This window comes from Oncorhynchus clarkii, chromosome 20, assembly GCF_045791955.1.
Source record: "Oncorhynchus clarkii lewisi isolate Uvic-CL-2024 chromosome 20, UVic_Ocla_1.0, whole genome shotgun sequence".
Taxonomy (NCBI): Eukaryota; Metazoa; Chordata; class Actinopteri; order Salmoniformes; family Salmonidae; genus Oncorhynchus; species Oncorhynchus clarkii.
Genome location: NC_092166.1, coordinates 55,087,632 through 55,113,617, shown reverse-complemented (window position 1 = coordinate 55,113,617; position 25,986 = coordinate 55,087,632). Strand labels below are relative to the sequence as shown.

General features: G+C 42.5%; 2 protein-coding genes across 2 annotated transcripts in view; one reads left to right on the top strand and one right to left on the bottom strand.

Moving 5' to 3' along the window:
* The window catches only part of LOC139376538 (trichohyalin-like), a 375,197-nt gene that overhangs the window by 319,973 nt on the left and 29,238 nt on the right, over positions 1–25,986 (top strand). The window lies entirely within an intron of this gene.
* Positions 7,849–15,284, bottom strand: LOC139376517 (V-set and transmembrane domain-containing protein 4-like). The gene is made up of 8 exons (XM_071119204.1): positions 15,061–15,284; positions 13,628–14,032; positions 11,056–11,109; positions 10,754–10,858; positions 10,568–10,601; positions 10,335–10,456; positions 9,559–9,623; positions 7,849–9,308 (listed from the first exon to the last, which is right to left on the bottom strand). The coding sequence occupies exons 1-8, from the start codon at positions 15,110–15,112 to the stop codon at positions 9,183–9,185; spliced, it is 963 nt and encodes a 320-aa protein (XP_070975305.1). The 5' UTR covers positions 15,113–15,284; the 3' UTR covers positions 7,849–9,182.

Genomic DNA, 25,986 nt, shown 5'->3' with positions numbered 1-25,986 from the left:
CTTCTATCATAAAACCTTATTCTATTCTATCATTTTAAGATTGTTCTATACACCAGTTTGGGTATTTAAAACCTGATGAGGTCCTAATCCTTGCATGAAGGCGCATCCTTGTAGTTGTGTGGGCTAATACAGTCAAAATGTGTGCCTTAGGGTAAGATGAGCCAAAGGATGTGCCAATGTTAAATTGAGAAAATGTAAGTGTTTTCTTCCCAGGCGAGGCATGAGTGCTGGGATATGAGGTAACAACAGGGCCTGGCCTATGTTAAAAAGGTTTTGTTAGGTGTTACACCTGTGTTAAAAGATGCTTAAAATGATTAAAACACACAAAACAAAGCGATTGTGTTGAATTGAGTTTGGGAAATACATATAGATCTGATTTTTTTTTAAAGTTGGGGTAATATTTCATTCAGCACAGAAATTTGTAGGCGGCATAACTTACCCTGTCCCGCGGCTCAACATACCCAGGTGTAAATTGTGCCAAGATACTTTTTTTGGAGGTGCTATATTTTCAAAACTGTAATCTGATTATTTCCAGGGATACATAACATCCTGAAATATATGTAGATATCTTTGTTACAAAGAATAATGGCACGACTTACACCACTCTCCCCTACATTCTAATTATATGGTCAGTCTTATATTAGTGTACAGTATATCAAATATTTTGAGGTCATTGTTGATAGAAATGTAATCTGATGGAAGACTAGCAGTATGAAAAGTGATATGAAAAGTCATAAAGTCTCTGGTGCTTGCAAAAACTTAAATGTACCTAATGAAGCATGCCTTTCCATCAAAGCTGAGCTTAGTCATTTACCATGTAGATTGTATTTGTTAAATACAACTGCATATGTTGTTAATAAACACAGGGTATAGTTTAGTCTAGCCAATTAAACAGAGTCAACTTCCCTCCAGTGCCTGAATTACACAGAGACTATATGCAGCCATATGCATGTAATGAAGAGAGACAGACATACTGACCTAATTGAGCATGGCCCAGTGCCCCTTGGGGACCTGTGAATAGGCTGGATAGATTACACTTGATGATCTGCAATGTGAGGACTGTATCTGAGAAACAGAAAGAGAGAGGGGAGGGGTGAGGGAGGTTGAAAGAGAGAGAGAGAGAGAAAAAGAGAGAGAAAGGGGAGGGGGGGTCATTGCGTTTAAGTTTATTGGGTTGGCCACAGACAAAGACCAAGCTAGACTGATTCTCCAGCTAGGTGTGTCTTTCAATGGAATCCTGTTTCTGGTCCCCAGGAGGACATCACAAGAGCCTCTTGTTTACCTGTGTTCAGTCTGTCATCCTCCCCTGTAAGAAGCAGCCAGGTCACCCGTGATACAAGTCAGTATTCAACGTCCATCCGTGTTTGAGGACGTCAGTAGATGACATGGAAACTGGCCACTAGGGGACACAATGAGCACTGTTACCTTCAACTAGGTTTCAGTTTTGCAAGGGTGTTGTGGACAGGGAGGGCGGATGGGCGTAAACATCTAGCTCTTGAGCCAAGGTTGCATGTTTGAATCAAGCGATAGAGAGTTGTTTTTGAGATTTTTGTTTTAAGCTTATCCCAAACCTTAACCCTTACCTTAAAAATTAGGAGTTCATGCCTAAACTTAATAACCTTAACATTTAGAAAAATGATGTTTGGAACGACTTCGAAATTTGACCTTTGAGAAACATGGATGAACTTCTAATTATGACTTAAGACTGTGAGAGCTAGTTGGTAACAAGAGCTCTGCTCGACTGGAGGGTGAGGATTCCTCTGTAACAGCCAGACAACCAGCTCAGTATAAACACACATCTCATTTTCATTCACTGGTGTTTTAACTAACCTAATCCTTTTTTTAAAATTATGGGTTTATTCTATTGCTACAGTTTGATTAAACGTATTGTTTAATTGATGGAGAATTCCATGGAGTATGAAAACCCTTCAGTAGTTGATAACATCAAACACTAACACTCAGTAATCAATCATACTGGGCTATCCACTGCTTCAATATTGGTACATTGGCCATGTGCTGAGGCTGGATCGCTGGTCACATCTGTGTTCACAACCTTGTTAGCAGGACGTCCGGTCTGTCTGGTCCAGCTTTCCTACCCCCAACCCAGCTGACAGTGTCTGTTACAGCCTCTCTGTTTCCTTCCTATTGCTATTGTATGACTGCCCCGCTTGGTCACCAGGTACAGAGGTGGCATTATGTGTTAACTACGTAATGCCCCTAGTGAATAATTAACAAATTATAGTGTGACACTAACAGTTGATTTCAGATTAAATCTAGTTTCTATTCTTGGCAAGTTGTCACGTCCTGACGTTAGTTCCTTTTTTATGTCTCTATTTTAGTTTGGTCAGGGCGTGAGTTGGGGTGGGCATTCTATGTTTTGTTCTGTGTGTTATATTTCTAGGTGTTTGGCATAGTATGGTTCCCAATCAGAGGCAGCTGTCAATCGTTGTCTCTGATTGAGAACCATACTTAGGCAGCCTGTTTTCCCACTATGGGTTGTGGGTAGTTGTTTTCTGTGTCTTTGTTTTCACTGCTTTGATTTTCATTTCTTTCCCTCACTTTGTTATTTTGTATTTTTCGTGTTCTGATCTAATAAATTTAACATGGACATGTACCACGCTGCATTTTGGTCCGATCCTTCCTACTCCTCATCAGACGAGTTCGTTAGACAAGTCTTGTACGTCTTTGACTGTGAAACTGTTTTGTTTCAGTATTGACATTCATATCAAAGATAGCCAAATTAGCCATGTAGCCTATTCAAGGGATGAGTTATAGTTTGTTGGACACATTTAGGAAAACTGGCAAGAGAGGGCAAAAATATGTCATCCTGTTTATTCAAGTCTTGAATGGATGTGGTTTTGTTCTCCTCTGACTCAATACAACCCTGTCATACAGTCTAAAGATCAGAAATTCAAAGAGCTCTTTATTGTATAAATGTTTGCTTGGAACTACTTCAAAGGTACTTGACTGAGTATCAATAATAATTCTAGTTGGGAAAGTTAATAGTATATTGTGTCTATTGGTGCTTTGATACTACAGGAAAATGTTAGGGCTTGGTTGTGAGAGAAGTTGGACCCTTACAGAAAAACCACATGCTTTCACATGTGTAGTTGTCACATGTTATTACATTAACTTCACATAAGATCACATGAAACATGTTTTTGGAACACTTCACGTTTTCACGTTCACATTCATGTGTTTTTTTCCGTAAGGGTATACTGTGCTATTGTTAACCAACGTGATTGTGGATTGGGGTTCTAAGCTAACATGGACTTGTTTTAACGTGGTCATACCAATGATTATTTAGCTTTTTATTTAAAGAAGTATTGGATGGAACACTCAATTTGGCATTACTGCTATTAGCCAATGGCTGGCCCTCGCTTCATATTCGTCGCCAAACCCACTGGCTCCAGGTCATCTATAAGTCCTTGCTAGGTAAAGGCCCGCCTTATCTCAGCTCACTGGTCACCATAGCAGCACCCACCCGTAGCACGCGCTCCAGCAGGTATATTTCACTGGTCACCCCCAAAGCCAATTCCTCCTTCGGCCACCTTTCCTTCCAGTTCTCTGCTGCCAATGACTGGAACAAACTGCAAAAATCACTGAAGCTGGAGACTCATATCTCCCTCACTAGCTTTAAGCACCAGCTGTCAGAGCAGCTCACAGTTCACTGCACCTGTAAATAGCCCATCCAACTACCTCATCCCCATACTGTTATTTTATTTATTTATTTTGCTCCTTTGCACCCCAGTATTTCTACTTGCACACTCATATTCTGCACATCCATCACTCCAGTGTTTAATTGCTATATTGTAATTATTTCGCCACTATGGCCTATTTATTGCCTTACCTCCCTTGTCCTACCTCATTTGCACACATTGTATGTAGACTTTTTCTATTGTATTATTGACTGTATGTTTGTTTATTCCATGTGTAACTTTGTTTTGTTGTTTGTGTCGCACTGCTTTGCTTTAACTTGGCCAGGTCGCAGTAAAGGAAGGAACTTGAAGCTCTCAACCAGCTCCACTACAGCCCAGTCAATGTGAATGGGGGTGTGCTCGACCCTCCTTTTCCTGTAGTCCATGATCAAATCCTTTGTCTTGCTCACATTGAGGGAGAGGATTGTGTCCTTGCACCACACTGCCAGGTCTCTGACCTCCTCTCTATAGGCTGTCTCATTGTTGTTGGTGATCAGACCTACCACCATTGTGTCGTTGGAAAACTTAATAATGGTGTTGTAGTCGTGCGTGGCCACGCAGTCGTTTATGAACAGGGAGTACAGGAGGAGACTAAGCACCCACCTCTGAGGGTCCCCCGTGTTGAGGATCAGTGTGGAAGATGTGTTGTTGCCTACCCTTACCACCTGGGGGTGGCCCGTAAGGAAGTCTAGGATCCAGTTGCAGAGGGAGGTGTTCAGTTCCAGTGTCCTTAGCTTAGTGATGAGCTTTATGGGCACTATGGTGTTGAACACTGAGCTGTAGTCAACAAACAGCATTTTCACGTAGGTGTTCCTTTTGTCCAGGTGGGAAAGGGCATCTGGTCAGTATGCAAATTGTAGTGAGTCTAGGGTTTCTGACATGATGGTATTTATGTGAGCCATGACCAGCCTTTCAAAGCACTTCATGGCTACAGACGTGAGTGCTAAGGGGCATTAGTAATTTAGGCTGGTAACCTTGGCATTCTTGGCACAGGGGCTATGGTGGTCTGCTTGAAACATGTACCGTAGGTTTTACAGACTTGATCAGGGAATGGTTGAACATGTCAGTGAAGACACTTGCCAGTTGGTCGTGGTAATCCGCCCTGCGGCTTTGTTAATATTGACCTGTTTAAAGGTCTTACTCACTTCGGCTACGGAGAGTGTTATGACACTGTTGTCCGGAACAGCTGGTGCTCTCAGGTATGGTTCAGTCTTCCATACCTCAAAGTGAGCATAGAAGGCATTTAGCTTGTCTTTTAAACTCGTATCAGTGGGCAGCTCGTGGCTGGGTATCCATTTGTAATCCGTAATAGTTTGCAAGCCTTGCCACATCCGATGAGTGTCAGAGCCGGTGTAGTAGGATACAATCTTAGTCCTGTGTTGATGCTTTGCCTGTTTGATGAATCGTCTGAGGGCATAGCGGCATTTCTTATAAGCGTCCGGATTAGTTTCCCGCTCCTTGAAAGCAGTAACTCTAGCCTTTATCTCTGTGCAGATGTTGCCTGTAACCCATGGCTTCTGGTTGGGATATGTACTTAAATTGTGGGGACGATGCCGTTGATGCACTTATGGATGAAGTCCGTAACTGATGTGGTATACTCCTCAATGCCATTGGATGAATACCGAAACATATCCACTGGTACTTCCTGCTTGAGTTTTTGCTTGTAAATTTATTTAGGAAGATCGAATTATGGTCAGATTTTCCATATGGAAGGCGAGGGAGAGCTTTTTACGTGTGTTTAGTAAAGGTGGTCTAGAGTTATTTTTTCAGAGTTTTTTCTCAAGTGATTGTACGTTCGCCGGTAGGACGAATGGTAAAGGCAGATTATCCACTCGCCTACAAATTCTCACCAAGCACCTGGATCGTGGCCCTTATATCTGGGTCTCCTCTTCATTAGAATGACAGGGATTTGGGCCTGGTCCGTGAGGAGCCGTAAAACTTCATCCAGTCCGTGGTGAGTAATCAAAGTTCTGATGTCCAGAAGCTCTTTGCGGTCATTAGAGACTGTGGCAGAAACATTATGTACAAAAAAAGTTACAAACAACGAAAAAAGAAAAGAAAAACACACAGAATAGCACAATTGGTTACGAGCCTGTAAAATAGAAACTATCCCCTTCGGCTCTATCAGATGTCAGACTGATACTTTGACATTCGCCGGTACCAATTTCTTTAACCACACAGACTACGTAGATAACGTCTACACCAGGGGTCTCCAACATTTTCTAGCATACTCATTTTTTTTCTAGCTTTCAAATAGGCATATTCTTATTCTCTTCTCCCCTACAACTAGGGTCCTTAGTGTACAAGAGAAAGTAGTGCACTCTGTTTTCTGTTTTATATTTTCCCAAATTATATTTTCTCCGTTATATTTTTCACTCTCAAAATTACAATTGTTCGTAGAGAAACAATAAAAGGATCAGGTTTCAGACAAGACCCAAGTGCAGACTGTGTTGAAGTAACAATGTTTATTGCAACAACTGGGGCAGGCAAATGACAGGTCAAGGCAGGCAGGGGTCGATAATCCAGAGTAGTGTGGCCAAGGTACAGGACTGCAGGCAGGCCCCGGGTCAGGCAGAGGTCGATAATTAAGAGTAGGGGCAAAGGTGCAGGACGGCAGGCAGGCTCAGAGTCAGGACAGGCAAGGGTCAAAACCAGGAGGGCGAGAAAAGATAGACTGGGGAAAAGCAGGAGCTGAGACAAAACGCTGGTTGACTTGACAAACAAGACGAACTGGCAACAGACATACAGAGAACACAAGTATAAGTACCCAGGGGATAACGGGGAAGATGGGCGACACCTGGAGGTGGGTGGAGAAGCACAAGGACAGGTGAAGCAGATCAGGGCGTGACAGAAACTGGATGTTCTGAGTCCATGTCAATGGGTACCAAATGACTAAATCGCCTTCTAGTGGCCTCATGGGTGGAATGTTATTAATATTTGTCATAATTTCATAATCAATTAACATGATTTTAAAAAACCTGCCTGAAACATTCAATGTTTTTATATTTCTGTCTTCTGTGATGTATATGAAGTGTAATATTGGGATGCAAACTCATAATTGAATACATTTCAACTCTTTATCTGACATGGTACAGGTGTAAGACCATAACCATGTGTGTGAGGTGTATACTTCTGTTTCAAAGCAGGTTTGTTTAAGACTACCAAGAAACACTGTGTTGACCCAGATTTAGCACACTGCAGTAAAAGATGACATCACATCAGAAGGCCATTTTGGTCTGGAAGAGAACTAGACTAAAGTACTTTCCCTTTAGTTGCGCATCTGACCCTTTAATTGTGCATCTAGCAAGTGAGGAATGTGCCTTCTAATGTGCCGGTGTAGCGATGGTTCTGTACTGCTGTTAACTTAACAAATAACAAATAATAGATACACATGATATACCTACTACTCATGATATACTTCTGCCAGGTAAGCCATTAACATTTAAATGAGAAGGTGTTGGGGAAAGTATTTCTGTCAACCCACAAGATGGATATGACATCAACTGGCTACACACAGAGTGATAGAAAAGACAGACAGGGGCAGTATTACTGTAAATGAATTGGCAGATATTGTGTTAGGTTTGGCTTTTTGAGCCAATAGTGGCTAACCATGGGTGGCATAATGTCAATGTTGCGTTGAATAGATAGTAGCTGGGAGCTTGCGGGGTCTGATACTTGTCAAATTGCATGTACTTTCAGAATTGTTTGGCGATCTACTCATAGGTGGGCTGCGAGCTACTGGTAGACCCCTGATTTACACTCGGTTTACTGTGCTCTGCAATTCAGAAACGTCATCATGTCTGGAGACTTGAGATCTGATCATGTTTTGTTTTTCTTTTTTTAGATGACTTCAGTAGTTTAAAATGAGTGCAGACCAGGGAGGCACAGTTTAAAGTCACTACCTATTCTCTCTCTCTCTCTCTATATATATATATATCTATCTCTATATATCTCCCTCCCTCCCTCCCTCCCATTTTCCCAAATTAAGCAAATATGGAGGTATGGTCAAACCACAACATCTCTAATTTGTCTTCTACTCCTACTTGTTTATTTTCCGTTTTTCCTCACAGCATGTCGTGAATTGTCATTGACTTTTCACTGATGTGATATCCTACGGAGGTTTGAAAGAAAGCACAAGGAAAACACGTGATTAATAACCACTGACCGTACATATCCGCTCGATGTTTATACAGCACATGATACACACATGATACATTACATGCACAAACGCTCATATGTCAATTCAAATGCAAAACAACAACAACAACATGGGAGCTCCAAATGGAATGGAGCGGAATGTTGATGAGTGCGGAGGACAGCACTCTCTGCTTGAAACAAACGGCAGAGGAAAAGTGCAGAGTTCAGCGTTCACACATGGTTCTAGTTAGTGGTCCATGCAGTGGCCTCCCATTAAGTCCAATGTGGTTTGGAGGAGACTTTCTTTTTTTTTTCACAGTTTAAAAAAGGTTCTCTAAAGTTTCTCTCACCCCAGGAGGTTTACTTTGAGTCATTGTGTAGATTTGTATCGATAGATTTAGATAGAGTTCGCTGTGCTCAATGTATGTGGGAAGGATTTGGTTTCTCCTGCGTGTGGAATCGTCTCAATGCACAATCCCACTCTGGGGATTATAGTTATATAGATCTGCATGTATGATAGGGAGAGAGAGATGGGGGAGGGCATGGTTATGGTGCCTAGATGTCTGGCGTTTCAAGTTCACTGGGGGAGAAAGAAAATCCGGGTGTTTTGCTCGCTTTTCCATGGTTCAATCCAAGGGGTCATTAAACAGCGAAAACAATTCACTAAGCATTTTTACACACACTTATATTCACTGAAAAGTTAAAACCAGAAGACAAATCTCAGCTGTTGAGAGATACCGATATGGCATTTGGTCATTGGCGCAGTTCTTATAAAAACTACAAACAAAACAACCTTCATTAACGATGTGCTATGTAATCTTCAGGTGAGAGGTGTTCACTGGTGTTATATAACAAGGGAAACCAAACAAGGCCTCTAGTTTGCAGCCTGTTAAATTGCTCCATCACAAGCTGATCACAGCTCTGGGTACAGTGTGTCCCAAGAGCCCGTTGACTTTGGCACCAGTTGAAAGCGCTGGCGTGATAGCACAAACTTATCTCCTGAGGGCAGGTGGCTAATTGTTGCCTTTAATGTCAAGCTTTGCAGCTGCAGTACTGCGGTAATTACATAGCGGAACATGACAGACATCATGCAGATGTTTTTGGGGGATAAGGCATTTGGGTTGAACATTAAAAAAAAAAAAAATAAAGAATATAAGATGTCTCGGTGTAAAATAAAAATTCAACATTTTCAAAATAGAAAACACATTTGTATCTCATCTAATTTGGGCTTTGTAAAGAAAAACGACTTCCCACCGTTGACTGAAATACACAATATGAAACAATAATACTGATCATAAATATAACATGTACATGAGCTACAGCCTAAAGATATTAGTGGTGTGTTTCTCACACTTGCCTCTCCTTAAAGAGGATCTCGGCATATACCGTGCCTGTGCACGAGGCTTTGTTGTCCGGCAGAGGCCTGACCAGCTCCAGCTCTGCATAAGTCAGGCTTTCCTCTGCAATCTTCGGCTGCAAGGGACAAGGAGAAAAGGAAGCGTGTGATGACCAGACTCGTAAATTGAGGTATTCATGTTGTGTCTATTACAATAGGATTCTGGACAAAATGACCTTGGGATAGTAGTCACATACACATTCCAATAAAATAAAGTACAACTTAAAGTAAATCAACTCGAAGGAACGGTTGATTTTCTGGACAGCCCTCTACATAAATAATGTACCTGTTGCCTATCACGTTGTACGTAAGAAGCAGGAAACTTACTAAGACCACTTTCCTCGGCTGCGCCTTTAAAAGTTTGGGTTTTCGGATTTTGTCTGCAATGGGTGCTGTGGAGGAATGAAATGATCATTATGCAGAGAGGGAACACATTGTCTGTGTAACGAGAAACATGTCCCCCCCCCCCTCAAACCAAAACCCAGAACCACAATTGTCTCCGTCCACAATGTTTAGAAGCCTCTCCTGTCATTGATTAGTGATGGAAGCAGACATCAAAGCAGAGTTGAACATACATACAATGCTTTACGTATAGGCATTCAGACTGCTACGAGATGACTTGAACTGCTTGTGAGACAGACGAATCCCTTAAACTCTGCCAAACCTATTCATCTCAAGGGTGAACCAAAATATTATCATCGGGAACAAATGCTACTTAGAATCTGCTGTCTTGCATAATACGTTGACCGTAAACAGTGCACTATTTCTGGAAACAGACTGAGATCTTGCTTCGCTCTTTGGCCAGTTTCTCTGTGCCAGCACATACAGTACAGTATAGTGTAGAACCATATATAGACTCAAAAAAATGTACAGCGTGATGGTAGCAAGTAGAAGCAATATCAGGAATCTAATATCAGGAATCAGACACAGTGTTAAGTAAACTCCTCTATGATGGTCACTTTAACCCCATTCCTTCCCCCAGGCCACATACCCAACGGGATGGTATGAAGATAGGCTTCTACGTTCCTAAGAAAACATCCCTGCGTGTAAATATGGTACAAATGTGATGGGATGTCCTGTGCCATAGAGGCTGTCCGTTTTACCTTTAGCTGGTATCTCCGGTGGTATCTCGGACTGCTCTTTGCTACGTTTCCTCCTGTACCTCCTCTGCTTTTTGGGCAGGGCAGGAGACACACTGACTAGACTGGTCACCGTCTCCCCTGAACTGCAGACAGAGATTTTGATAGCAGAATTAGGCCAGATCAGATTCTGTGTGTAGGCTACCATACTATCTACAGTAAATCTCACATTGTATTTGGATTGTAAAGAAGCCTACCTGTTCTGAGGGCTCTTGACCAAATGGTAGCTGTCTGTAAGACAATGAGACGAAACGTTGGCGCATGATGGGGAAACACATTCTGCCGTGTCGTCAAAAAACAAGAGTTCGGCTTGCCTTGTCCATTCACTTTAAATGATCTGTCAATGCGGCCCGGACTAGTTATTTCATGGTGTGTTTACTTACCTTTTAACCTCTTCCTCTGGACATATTGGCAGGTCACCACCACGGTGAACATGCACATGCACACCAGTCCCACAGAGCAGATCAGCGCAGCGCACAGGTACATGTCTGGAACACACAAAACCAACCAGATGAGTCATCCTTCAAGTCAGAAGACGTGCTACCCTGAAGACCCGTGTTTCTGTTGTTAGTCACATGTTTTGACATACCCTTAAAATATCCATGTCCACCCATTTAGGCATGCTTCTTGTGGTTGTGCTATTTTAGTACAAGAACAATGCAGAGCACCAGAGTCATGTTCTTACCTTCAAACAGACTCCACAGACTCTCCTTGGCCTTGGTCACTGGTAGGACATGTACTGGAAGGAAACAAGAGAACGTTCATAGTAATCAGTGAGGCTACCGTTCCACCTGATTATACAGTGTACACAGTTTAAAAACCTCTAACTGTAGGCGGGTTGGCGTAGGATGACAGTATCGATGTTGTCCTCTCCTCCAGATTCACTTCTTGAATCACTGGCTCGTGGTAGCTAACACCCACCAAGCCATCCTGAAATACCCCAAACCGCAAGCAGCTGACGACAGCCAGGCTAGCCTCTCCCACCCACAGCAGCCATACTTAGCTTAGCTAGCCGCCAGAGCTAGTGGGCTGAAGCCCGGCTGAGTGTCTGCCTGTCCAGAGGGCTTACCTCTAGAGCATTTACCTCAACGCTAAACCACCAGCACTTCCTTTAGACTGGGCTGACCATATGTATGTCCCACATTCAACTATTTGGAAACATTAGTCTGACATAGATGAGAGGAGGAGACTTGGCTCTGGATTTTCTCTTGTTGTGTTTGCCAAGTATGTACAGTACTTGCTGTAAATAAAGGTCACAAACTCTTTCAGCACGTTCCTGTATCATTCCAGGTAGAGCCACTCTTGGCCATGCATTTTTTGTTGTTGTTCAAACATGAAGCGTACAGTGTTGTGGCGCAGAAGACTTCTTTGCCATGAATCAGACAGTGTGACTTGAATAGGACATTAAGCACTGTGCCAGGAGGCCAGCTGCACGTGCTGGAATAACATAAAGCTGCAGCACTGCATGCAGCCAAAGAAGTGTCTTTAAAAATGTCATCCATTTATGGCTCTTTTTGAATGGCATTTGGAAACATTCAACCAAATTCACTTCGCTGTTCAATTGATTCCATTCACATGTGCTCCCCCTTTCTTTTTGATAGGTCTCTCGTATGTATCCCCACTTTGACAGCACAGAGCAACACATATTGAATGAATAGCATCCCTGAGACAGATTTGTATTCTGTTTAATAAGGGATAAATACTGTCTTCCGCAATCAATAGACAAATCCAATGGGTCACTTTGGGCTACTTCAGGGTATTTATGAAATTTAGTTGAAAAAAAAAAAAGAATAAGTGAATACTAGTACGGAGTGGTAATCCATACAACCGTCATTACAAACACCTTCAAAACTTCCTTCACTTTCACGTCCTCTTTCTTCACTTCTCTTTGCCCTCCGTTCACCACCCTCTTTCTCACCGTGAGGCCCGTGAAAAAGTAATGGTGGCCTCAATTCTCGGAGCTCTGTTTTTACACTTGCCCATATTAAACCCTGACCACGGAGGACCCAGAGTAATAGAGGACCCTGATGCTCCTACACTTCAACACAAACCACACCTGTTTCACCACATACATTTTTAAAAAGGCACAACATCTCCCAGCCCACGCACACGTTGTCCAAATATCTCAGGGTTTATAGGGGTTTACACCTGAAAGAGGCCTTACTTCATGCTGTTTTCAGTTTGTTTTCCCTAAACCATCAAACCCTATGACCTTTTGGGTTGTATACCATTGCCTACCATATTCCTGTATTTTGGGCAGAGTAGGATGTATGGTCGTAAGACCAAAGGAATCGAGGCAGATATTGAGCCAACGTGTAATCAATCAATCAGTGTGCTAGCTTAGCAGTATTAGCTTCCTCCCTCTCTGAGTACATCTCAGGGTAAACTGACCTACCCCACCTAAAACCTGGGGCCCCCTGCCTAGCCAACACACGTGACTGTCTGCTTGACAATTTACAAACCGGTTGAGCTATAGAAAAGGATCCAATACGATAGCACCATTATGGCGTGCTCTTATCTCTCTTACACCCTCACTACTACACAGTTGTCTATTCAACCAACAACCTTCGACAACATAGATTCTCTGACGTTGGGGAGCCTCATACTACAACTATCTCTTGTTCGATCACTCTCCAATTCACTCACTTCCTGCCACGATTGTATGTGTGTACAATACTTAGGGGAGGGAAACTCCTGGCAGTAGCCAAAGACAGTATCTGTTTGGTGGTGATGGTGCCGGTGTTCCCTTCCCTCTGGTGTTGCTCTAGTCTGTCTGCTCTGGCTCAGACTTGGCTATAACAGACAGTCAAATGTCATAGCCGGCACAAATTATTCCATGGAAAACGGAAAAAGCGGTTCAGTCTGAATTTACTCAAAGCACTGTAGTAATTGCTTAGAAAGTGAAATTGCATCTGCCTCGCTACTGTGCATGCTGCTTAGATCCTTTCACAGAATGTTATGTGCATCGAACTGGTCGAACTGAAGGGCAGACAGTGTCTTCAGAGACGAAAATATACTCCATCTTCTCGTTCCAGCATAACAAAGCCCTGCAACCACTAGCTGCCATGTAATTTATTGCTATGAAATACTGCTTCTTCTCAAGCGTGTTCAAAACTGTTGAACTCCCTTCCACAATAAAAAAAAACAGGACCTCTCATTACACATGACACAATCTCCTCCTTCTCCTGACTGATGAATCCTAGATTTGGTCAGTTGTCTGTTACTGCACACCGTGCTACTCCGAAATCCATAGTTACCTCGGAGCTCGGTGGCGGCCGTGCAGTTTGTTGAAGCCTTCCATCGGCTCTGGTGCCTCTTGAACTCCTGCACCCGGCATATGTAGAGTCCTCGGTCCTCCGCTGAGATGTTCATAATGAGCAGGTCGAAAATCCTCCCCTGCTTGACCACTGTCAGTTTCAGCTTAGGCCAGGGGAAGCTCTTTGTATAGTTCCCATAGAACCTGGCCTTTCTCATGTTGACCTTGGCGATGAGGAGCTCTTGGTCGCTGGAAGAATGCTCGGGCCGGAAGGTCCATTTAACCACGGGCAGGCTGCTGGAGCGTCGTCTCTGGGACACCTGGCAGGTCAGGGTGATGTTCTCGCCCTCCTGGGCCACCGTGAAGGGGAACGGGGTGATGGTGGCATTGATGGCCTGGCACACTTCTGAAAGATATAGCACACGCATAAAGAATATGTATAAAGATATAGATGTGACATCAATACCCTTTTGAGCTGAACCCCGTAGGGTTTTGGTTGGTTCATTGTGTGCAAAGGGTATAAGAGCCATCAAGAGCCTAGGCTGGTGTGTGAAGACCTTGAAGGAGTTGGAAGAAGAAATGTTGACCTAGATTCATAGATAATCCGTATCTGTTGTTCTGATTTTGATCAACAGTAAGATACACAGTATCTCTTTCCTTCCTTATGTCTGTGGGGGAGTCATGTGAAAGTGGTGCTTGACTTAAGTGCAAGTATATGTCCATTTTAAGAGGAAGAAATATTAAGGAACATACTTTAGGGCCTCATTTATTCCATGACAAAAGCAACATCTGTTTTTTTCAACCGAGAGTCATTTCATAATCCTAATTTTCCACTAGCAGTAAGCATATTTCTGTGACACTCAAAGCCATGAAAACACGATATAAAAAGTGAACTCTTCATTTCTAGCCGAAAATTGTATTTTGTTAGATATATTTATTTAGCTATAGTATTAAGCTGCATCTTATGAAAGAGTCACACAAACTCACAATAAATGGGTCAAAAGCAAACTACAAACCTTGCAATGTTCGTTTTCAACAAAAATAAGGGAAGCCACCAATTTCTCAGTTTACAGTTATTTTTCATCATTGCACAAAAATAAGGACTATATTACACTTGCAATTGTCCTGTCATAACAACTTATTATTTCACTGCCCACTGATGATTTCTATTCAAACGCATGTCATGTAGAATGTTTTTTTCAGAACACTCACTCATTTAATAAAAAGTCGACGAGCCCTTCAACAAATGTTTTTCCAGTTTTTTTATGTCGTTACCGTAGTGCGTCTCTCTCTCTCTCTCTCTCTCTCTCTCTCTCTCTCTCTCTCTCTCACCATTTCAAAGTATTGCCACATTTCATATCATGACATACTGACCTAAAATCACAATTTCCCTCTATAGCCCAGTCACCTAAATAGAAATATAAAGTTGCTTACCGGCAATGAACACTCTAGTAAGGAGAAGTATGACCACTGAAGAGATCTTCATTTTCCAGACCAGCAGGCTCCATAAAAGGCAGTTCAATGTTTCCCAAAGAACAGAGCCTCAGCTCAGGATCCCTCTTCCCTTTTCTTTTCTTTTTTACGCCATTTGTGTGTAATATGAAACAGGACTTTTTCTGTTTCTGCTTGGAACCCCTCCCCTCGCCCCTCCCTCTTTCACACTACGCCACCCCACTTTACTCCTCTGCTTAGCAGAATGTGGGAAATGGAATTTCCTGTGCAGGAGAAAGGAAGGAAGGAGGGAGTGTGTTGGGTGCTTTACTTTCGACGCAGACGTATCACACTTCCAGCTGTGGACTACAGCAGAGCAGACTACTCTGACCAGTTTTGACACACACACACACACACACACACGCACACACACACACACACACACACACACGCACACGCACAGAGAGACAGATAATGAAGGAGGATAGATCAGCGCTGTCTCTGTCTCTGTCTGTGTAACTGGAGCCCACAGAGAATCTTTGTGCAGGACTTTGTGAGGGCAGCTCTGTTTTGGAACATAGTCGACTCCTCTCTTAGGGAAAGGCTTTATAGACACACAAGAGTTTCGTCACACATTCACCCTTCTTTAGATCAAACAGGACTGCATTCATGCATTCATCATAATAGTTTCTAATATTTGGACTCATATTCTATCCATGCTTGGATTGCTATTTCTTCATCCAATCATCTGAGTTGTGAGTTTGATAGAAAAGGCTGAGCTTGGCAGCATCCCCAGAAACTTTGAGAAAGTCTGAGAAGACACCAGAAGACACATTTACTGTATATTCACAGCTAAAGCACGTCTATGAAGTATACTTATAAATGCATCTGACGTTTGTGTAGTATTCTCTGTTACACACACACTCTCTCTATTTTCACTAGGGGGGGGGGGGGGGGGGGGGGGTATAATTCTTACAGTGGTTTCAGGCTCTCAGCAATTAAGTGTTCAAGTGTTCCTATAAATTTAAGTCCATGTCTGTTCAACGGAAGGCAGTTAGGTCTGAGACTGACGTGGTTGCAGGGTAATTAAAGTAAACCGGCATGTTAACAAGATCCTTCTTGCGCTCAGATGCGAGAGATGCATGGGGGGCTTTGGAGCGCAGAGAAGTGAGTTGTGGAGTGAGAGTTTAGGCAAGCTGCTTTGTTATGGAGTGATCAATACTGCCCCCTTGTGGGAAGTATATTGACAGACGTGTTGGCTGACATTGGCCCTGCCCACCTTGGGGGAAAACAACCTGTGGTTAGTGTAACAGTATAACTTTAGACCGTCCCCTCGCCCATACCCGGGCGCGAACCAGGGACCCTCTGCACACATCAACAACAGTCACCCACGAAACATCGTTACCCATCGCTCCACAAAAGCCACGGCCCTTGCAGAGCAAGGGGAACCACTACTTCAAGGTCTCAGAGCAAGTGACGTCACTGATTGAAACGCTATTTAGCGCGCACCATCGCTAACTGGTTACTTGGTTACCTGATTGGCTCACAGCAAAAACTTGACCTTTTTCAAACGTAATGGTACTTATTGTCTGTTTGTTTTAGTCAATTCCAAAACAAAATGTAAGAAAAGTACAACATATATGAAGAAGACTTTTCAACATTGCCTGCTCCCGAGTGTTCATACTAGAGTAGGGCTTCCCTAATGCCCCTTCAATCTGCCAGAAACGATCTGGACTAATGACCCCACCAAGTGGCCAGAAGTCTCATATACCCCAACATCTACTCTTACCTGATATATCCAGGCCTTATATAATTGTAGGCAGTGGCTGGGGAACAGATCTTTTCGATATCAGTCGTTTTCCATGACGGCGCTAACTACCGAGTGAGTGCTAACTAGCTCGCCAAGACCAACAACACCTCAAATGGACTGTACAGCTACAAGTAGTGAGTGAAATAACATACAGACTATAATAAACAAGTAAAACGTCTTATCTGGGATTAAATGTTTTCTGCACAGACGTGTACTTGGACACCGGGTCCCACAATTTCCCACCCTCCTTACGCCTAGTAATAGCCTGAAGCTAGGCTTTATTTCCCTTATTTCCTTTATTTTTTAACCTGGTTTGATGTACATTGTATGACACAGTAGATTTTCGGCATAGTTTTTAATATCTGTATATAACAAAAAATCTACAAAGTAGTTGGCTCTTTTTCAATGGGGGTCAATGGGGAAGATGGTTTGGTTTCCCCAATTTGTGGGCGTGGTCAAGGGAATTTCTTCTTATGCCCTGAATATTGACTAGAGCAGGCCTGGGCAATTATTTTCCATGGAGGGCCACGTTAGAATATATTTTTGCCATCGTGGGCCAGAATCATATTACAGGAATATACATCATGTGTATGACTGTGCTGTTAGATATATCTACTGTGAATCACATCCAGCTTTGATACTTATTTGACTTTTTTGACATGCACAGAAATAAACCACATCTATGTTCTCCTTTTGGTAGGTATTTTCATTATTAAACATGCAATGAACCACATGAGGGGAAAAGTACACTGTGTATTCAGCACCACGGACAGAACTCGTGTTAACGGGTATGCACAAGAACACAAGAAAGAGAGAGAGAGCTCAACATTACATTTAAACTACTCAATCAGTGTGAGGAGTGAAGTCTCTGTTGGGCATTGACTAGAGCAGTGAAGTCAGGTATAGTTTCTGACATCGCTATGTGCAGGATTGCTGAGAGGTGAGAATCAGTCAGAGATGATCTGTGCCTTGACTTGTTATATTTCATCACTGAAAATGTCTGTTCACATACATAGGTTGACTCAAAACAGTACAAACATCTTCTGAGCTTGACTCCTAATCTTTGGAAAGTTGTGTTCATCGAGAGATGCATAGAACCTCGTCAGTGACATTGTTTTGAGTAGTTCTCCAATCACTGCATCAGGCTGAAGATGGATAAGCTCAAGTTGCAGGTCAGTGGGAGCGTTATCCACATTGAAGGTGAAAGGAGAGGAAACCAACAGCATGTCATTTTCCATCACTTTGAAATCCTCAAAACGACAAGAGAACTCACCGTTCAAAGCATGCAGCAGCAGCGATGTATACTTCTCCCGCTGGTCATCTGATAGGAAACAGACTAGTCGTTTCTGGAAGGTGGGTGAGACTGTTGGCATCTACTCGGCAGGTCAGGAAGAGTCATTTTCCCTTGAAGGCTTTGACAAGTACATCTGATGTGCAAAAAGGCCCTTCCCTTGTAGTTTGGAATTCAATTCATTCATGAGGGCCCTGATGTCCACGGTGAAGACAAAATCAGTCAACCATTCTTTATCTTGCAGTTGAGGGAAATCCACATATGTTCCTCCTTTCATTTGCAAAAACACAGCAATCCCCCGACTTCAGGTTCCACACCCTTCTCAGTGAGACAAACTGCCTGTGGTTTAAAGATGTTGCTCTCATTCCCACTTTAGTAACAATATCCACAACTTGGCTCATTTTCAAAACACATTTCCAGAGCACCTCCTGATGAATAATGCAATGCAGGAAAATAAGTTTCTGATCTGGGTTCAGCTCAGCTACTTGATCTTGTATCCTTTTCAAAAGGCCAAAGTTTTTTTCCTGTCAGGTTTGGGCACCCATCAGTGGTCACGCTGGAGAACTTTTCAAAACTCAGTCCCAGCTTTGCCACACACTTATTAGCCTCCGCCAATAAATCTTTTCCCGCGGTTGCACTGAAGCAGGCTCCTCTGTAATTTCAAAGTATGGGGTTAAACCTCGGGAGAATATCAACACGTGCATCACTGCTCTCATCCAGGGCCACAGGGAAATAGGTGAAATCCTTGACCTTGTATTTCAACTGTTGTACCATATTCCCTGCGATGTCCTCAACACACTGGGTCAATGTTCGTCTTGACAGGGAAACATTTTCAAACAGCTCTTTCTTGTCTGGGCAAAGTATTGCTGCAGAGTCAATTAAAAATGATTTAATGAACTCGCCCCCGGGGCGAATGGCTTGCTATGTTTAGCAATTTTGTGGGACAGTACATAGCTAGCTCTCGCAATTCCGTCGTTTGCTGAATGCAGTTTTGTGAAAAGTCCTTGCTGCTTTTGCAACTGAGAAAGCAACTCTTTCGATGCACTTGCCTTCTGCTCAGAAGACATATCCCTATATTTCTCTGCCTGCGTTGTCTGGAAGTGCTGTCTTTGCACACTAAGCACACAGCGTTCCCTGATACGTCAATAAAGAAATATTTCGATGTCCACTCTTGCTGGAACACCCTACGCTCATGGTCTACTTTCCTTTTCTTTGACATTTTTGAAAAACACATTTTTGAGCAAATTTCTAGCTAGCTACTATTTGTAACTGTGACGTGTGTGTGTGAGCCTGTCAGTCACTGTCTGTCCTCATGCAGATGTAATTTATTACATGCCTTCAAAATAAATGTCCCTCAAGCGGTGGGAGATAAATCATTATACAAAGGCGAGTATTCATTGGACTTTTAATTCGAATAACAACTACGTTTTATTTTTTTTTACCATCGCAAATTCTTTATGTGATCTAAGCATGATTCCACGGGCCGCATGTAGTCCAGGCCTTTGCCCAGGCCTGGACTACAGTATACTGTATAGCTATCCTTGACCACAGGCAGACCAAACAGTAATGTCTAGACTCCACTTTCACATGTTTATAGACACTTCCAACTCACACATCATGCAATTGTTATTTACATTTCCATGCCCAAAACATTTCCATTTACAGTGCCTTGCGAAAGTATTCGGCCCCCTTGAACTTTGCGACCTTTTGCCACATTTCAGGCTTCAAACATAAAGATATAAAACTGTATTTTTTTGTGAAGAATCAACAACAAGTGGGACACAATCATGAAGTGGAACGACATTTATTGGATATTTCAAACTTTTTTAACAAATCAAAAACTGAAAAATTGGGCGTGCAAAATTATTCAGCCCCCTTAAGTTAATACTTTGTAGCGCCACCTTTTGCTGCGATTACAGCTGTAAGTCGCTTGGGGTATGTCTCTATCAGTTTTGCACATCGAGAGACTGAATTTTTTTCCCATTCCTCCTTGCAAAACAGCTCGAGCTCAGTGAGGTTGGATGGAGAGCATTTGTGAACAGCAGTTTTCAGTTCTTTCCACAGATTCTCGATTGGATTCAGGTCTGGACTTTGACTTGGCCATTCTAACACCTGGATATGTTTATTTTTGAACCATTCCATTGTAGATTTTGCTTTATGTTTTGGATCATTGTCTTGTTGGAAGACAAATCTCTTTTGCAGACTCCATCAGGTTTTCTTCCAGAATGGTCCTGTATTTGGCTCCATCCATCTTCCCATCAATTTTAACCATCTTCCCTGTCCCTGCTGAAGAAAAGCAGGCCCAAACCATGATGCTGCCACCACCATGTTTGACAGTGGGGATGGTGTGTTCAGGGTGATGAGCTGTGTTGCTTTTACGCCAAACATAACGTTTTGCATTGTTGCCAAAAAGTTCAATTTTGGTTTCATCTGACCAGAGCACCTTCTTCGACATGTTTGGTATGTCTCCCAGGTGGCTTGTGGCAAACTTTAAACAACACTTTTTATGGATATCTTTAAGAAATGGCTTTCTTCTTGCCACTCTTCCATAAAGGCCAGATTTGTGCAATATACGACTGATTGTTGTCCTATGGACAGAGTCTCCCACCTCAGCTGTAGATCTCTGCAGTTCATCCAGAGTGATCATGGGCCTCTTGGCTGCATCTCTGATCAGTCTTCTCCTTGTATGAGCTGAAAGTTTAGAGGGACGGCCAGGTCTTGGTAGATTTGCAGTGGTCTGATACTCCTTCCATTTCAATATTATCGCTTGCACAGTGCTCCTTGGGATGTTTAAAGCTTGGGAAATCTTTTTGTATCCAAATCCGGCTTTAAACTTCTTCACAACAGTATCTCGGACCTGCCTGGTGTGTTCTTTGTTCTTCATGATGCTCTCTGCGCTTTTAACGGACCTCTGAGACTATCACAGTGCAGGTGCATTTATACAGAGACTTGATTACACACAGGTGGATTGTATTTATCATCATTAGTCATTTAGGTCAACATTGGATCATTCAGAGATCCTCACTGAACTTCTGGAGAGACTTTGCTACACTGAAAGTAAAGGGGCTGAATCATTTTGCACGCCCAATTTTTCAGTTTTTGATTTGTTAAAAAAGTTTGAAATATCCAATAAATGTCGTTCCACTTCATGATTGTGTCCCACTTGTTGTTGATTCTTCACAAAAAAATACAGTTTTATATCTTTATGTTTGAAGCCTGAAATGTGGCAAAAGGTCGCAAAGTTCAAGGGGGCTGAATACTTTCGCAAGGCACTGTATCTTCAGAATTCTTTGGTTTCCTTGTCACTTCATCCATCGCTTACTCTTCTTAAGTCCTTCATGTCCACAAAAGCAGTTCTATTAGCAAAGGGAACAAAACCATACATTGTAAGTTTAGTACAAATTTCTTGTATATCGATACCACAATCATGTCCGATTTGTTGTTGTTGTTACAACAACACCGAAGGACTACTTATTTCCAAGTAGTCTACTTACTGATGAGATGGGTATTTTATGGATTCCTCTAAAAAAGAAAGGAAAAAAAAGAATACTTTTCAGTTTCACAAATATCATGAATTCATATTCATTGTAGAAACGTGGAAAAGTATACAGGTATGCTATTATGCTTGTGCACTTACCTGAAGCTTGGATATCAAGCATGTGTTTTTTTATAATGTAGAGCTTGCTGCCAATAAAACATATGGCAAAGAAGAGCCCAATTCCTGCTCCAATCAAAGCATACGTAGCATCTAAGAAAACCAAACACAAAGAATAAGCCACCGACAGCCTGTTGTGAAAGCAGCAATAGACAGTACATATCCAGTTCCCTGTTTTTGCTCAATAGGCCAGTTCACACGTGAGAATTGTTTGATGCAATCTGTTGTAATGTGTTTACTCGTTCCTCAGGCTGATGAAAAATAGGTCCAGTCATGTCCCCACCCACTGGGAACAGATGTCAATTCAACGTCTATTCCACGTGGTTTAATGTCATTGTGTTGAAATGACGTGGAAACAGCGCTGATTGAACCAGTGTGTGCCCAGTTGGCAGTCTCTGTCTGGATCTGTGTTGACTTCAAATATTGCAGTTGCATCAGTTAAGCTTGGAATGGAATTGCAAGGCCTTGGATTGTAATAAGTGTGTGGCTTGGTTGACATGTCCGTGTTCGAGCTGCATCAGTCACTTACAGAAGGAGTTTATGTACATTTTCTCAACTGACAGTCTAGTGAAAGTCAAAGGACTCAATAGCGTTATAGCTATGAGGACTTTGAGGTAGCAACATATTTCATAACGACTTCCTTTTTTTTACCTGGTTCATCATTGCTTTCCAGGTCATTTCCTCTCACATGTGTCAACATGCACTCTGAAACACAGGGATCATCTTTGTTATAGAACAAGTTAATGCACTTCTCTAATATCTGTCTTAGACGGTCACCACAACTTCCTGCAAGTATGAAACTGATCTTTGAAAATAGGACGCTCGTGTCGACAAGACAGATTAGACCAGTGAATTCGCGTCCGAGATGAAAGAGAGCAGAGAAACGCTTGCACTGCATGTGTCTTTGTAACTTGAACACGATGATGTCTGTAGTAGTAGGTAGCTTAGAAGGTTAGAAGTGTTGGTCCAGTAACCAACATGTCGCCGGTTCGAATCCCCAAGCCAACTAGGTGAAAAATGTGTTGACGTGCCCTTGAGCAAGGCACTTAACACTAATTACTCTGGATAAGAGTATCTGCTAAATTGTGGTGGCACTTAAAAGTTCAACTGTTATATTTAACTCCAATATTTGATCAAATTCTTATCACAAAAATAATGAATATATCTAATCAACCGCTAACTGCTTCAAGATCTCTCAACACATACACTAAATATAGAAAAGTATGTGGACACACCTTCAAATGAGTGGATTTGGCTTTCATCCACACCCGTTGCTGGCATGTGTATAACATCAAGAACACAGCCATGCAATCTCCATAGACAAACATTGGCATTAGAATGGCCTTACTGAAGAGCTCAGTGATGTCATAGGATGCCACCTTTCCAACAAGTCAGTTCGTAAAAATTATGCCCTTCTAGAGCTGCCCCGGTCAGCTGTAAGTGCTGTTATTATGAAGTGGAAACATCTAGGAGCAACAACGGCTCAGCCGTGGAGTGGTAGGCTACACAAGCTCACAGAAAGGGACCACCGAGTGCTGAAGCGCATAGAACGTAAAAATCGTGTTTCCTCGGTTGCAACACTCACTACTGAGTTCCAAACTGCCTCTGGAAGCAACATCAGCACAATAACTGTACGTCGGGAGCTTCATGAAATGGGTTTCCGTGGCCGAGCAGCTGCTCACAAGCCTAAGATCACCCTGCGAAATGCCAAGCATCGGCTGGAGTGGTGTAAAGCTCTCCACCATTGGACTCTGGAACAGTGAAATTGCGTTCTCTGGAGTGATTAATCACGCTTCACCACCTAGCAGACTGATGGATGAAACTGGGTTTAGCGGATTCCAGGAGCACGCTACTTGCCCGACTGCATAGTGCCAATTGAAAAGTTTGGTGGAGGAATAATGGCCTGGGGCTGTTTTTCATGGTTCGGACTAGGCCCCTTAGTTCCAGTGAAGGGAAATGTATAAACAGAGCTCACATGTCTAATTTAGAGCCTTGTTGAGGCTGAATCTGTTGACAGCTTGTGATTGCCAGATAGAGTGAACAATAATGTGGCAACATGGGGCACATGACAATACCCCACCACCCAACACACAGACCCAACGCTGTCACGGTCACACCACTAGCACTGGGAGACTGGATAGTCAATATTGCACACAGCAGACTCTCCTTGGTCACATTCTATTGGCAGCCATGAGAGGACCAAGACCTCTGACATAACATGCTCACTGTAGCTGAGAGTAGTGGTACTTAACGCGCATGGAAAGTGCCTGTCGTGGATCGACCATTACCACAAGGCAACAAAGCCTTGTTTAAAAACACTCTCGGAGCTTGATCAGGCAACGCACGGCTCATGAATTATGGAAGGCAATCGCATTATGAAGATATTTGCTATCAATCAAAATTGACTTGTCTTTTGAGCAGAGAGAATCAACTAACCACCACTCTCAGTGGTGGTTAGTTGATTCTCTCTGCTCAAAAGACAAGTCAATGCAAGAAGTGTCTGTTGCAAATCGAACAGAACAACAACCAGGCTGTTTTAAAAGCACTCTCCAACCTTGATCATTTAGGCTAATTTACTCAAAAAATATTCAAGACACCCATATTAAAGTTATTTGCTATTAATAAATGATGCAAATACGGTTTCCCAGTTTTTGAATCATATCATTTTTTTCTTAATTTTAGAATATGTTTTTTCAGTGATTCGAAATACAATCTTACAGTATTTAAATATAAAGGAGTCATATACAGGACTCACCAATTGTAAAAACAAGTGTGATGACAGACAAACATCGACCGTTAGGAAGCATCTTCGTCTCATTTGTCTTTCTTTACCATTTTCTCTTGTTCATTCTGAGAGCTGCTTGGAAGGCGCTGTCACACTGAAAAATAAGCATTTCCTGTATATGGCTAAGAACGTGGTTGATGATGAGATGAGATAATACGCCTGCAGCTCAGCACATCTTTTCGCAACCAATTATAATCACTTGGACTAAGTATTTGAGTGTAAGCCGGTGTTTGAATGTCAGGATATGGCAGTCTGTTTCTGTTTGTCTTTCTCTTTCCAAACAAGGCAAGGTGGGGTTTCAAGTTTCAAAGTTTATTCGCCACGAGCACTGGACACAACAGGTTTAAAACAGTAGGGTAAAATTCTTACCCTGTGTAGTTGTTAGCAGTCTTATTGCCAGGGGATAGAAGCTGTTTCGGAGTCTGTTTGTCTGAGCCTTGATGCACTGGTACCTGCAGGACGGGAGCATGGAGAACAGCTCCCTTCTGGGTCTCCAAAACAAGCTCAAATCAACCCTCACCTTCTAGTTTTCCACATCAACCAGTTCCGTGATTAAAACTGGGAAGTGGATTTCTGGGTCAACGCATTAATTTGAGTCAATGAACTGTTATCAGAGATCTACTAACCTAAGAACCTGCCAGTGCATCTCTGAAACCCAATTAGTTTCAGTAGCCTAAGCATTAGGCTTGACCCAGAGGTTCACTTAATTTATGCTTGATAATGGCAAGTTTGTTTTGAAATATGATGCTGCATATGATTATGAAAATACAGGAGATGATCTTGTTCGTAATTCTTGGCTAGCATGTCATGTGTGATGCAAGACCTTGACAGAGCTCCCAGCTGCATGTTATGTAACAAAGCAGTCAATGCAGGGTCATAGATTCATGTTGGCCAACGGATCATCAAGTTACACCTTGACATCTGTTGTGAAATAACGTTGGTTCATACTGGTGTGGTGCACAGGAGGTTGGTGGCACCTTAATTAGGGAAGACGGGCTCTTGGAAATGGCTGCAGCACAATGAGTGGAATGGTATCAAATACATAGTGTCCCATGTGTTTGATCACATTTTGTTCGCTCTTGTCACATTCTGACCATAGTTCTTTTGTGTTTTCTTTGTTTTAGTGTTGGTCAGGACGTGAGCTGGGTCAAGTCTTGCCATAGATTTTTAAGCAGATGTTAGTCAAAACTGTAACATTCGCCACGTCCTTTCAATGTAATTACGTTGAAACGACGTGGAATAGACTATAGATTTTGCCTGTGCTGAGCTCCTTCCCGTTTTTTGTTTTTTTAATCCTGAAAACCTCCCCAGTCTTTGCCAACGTCAAGCACACCCATACCGTGATGGCGCCACCACCATGCTTGAAAATAAGGAGGCAATTACTCAGT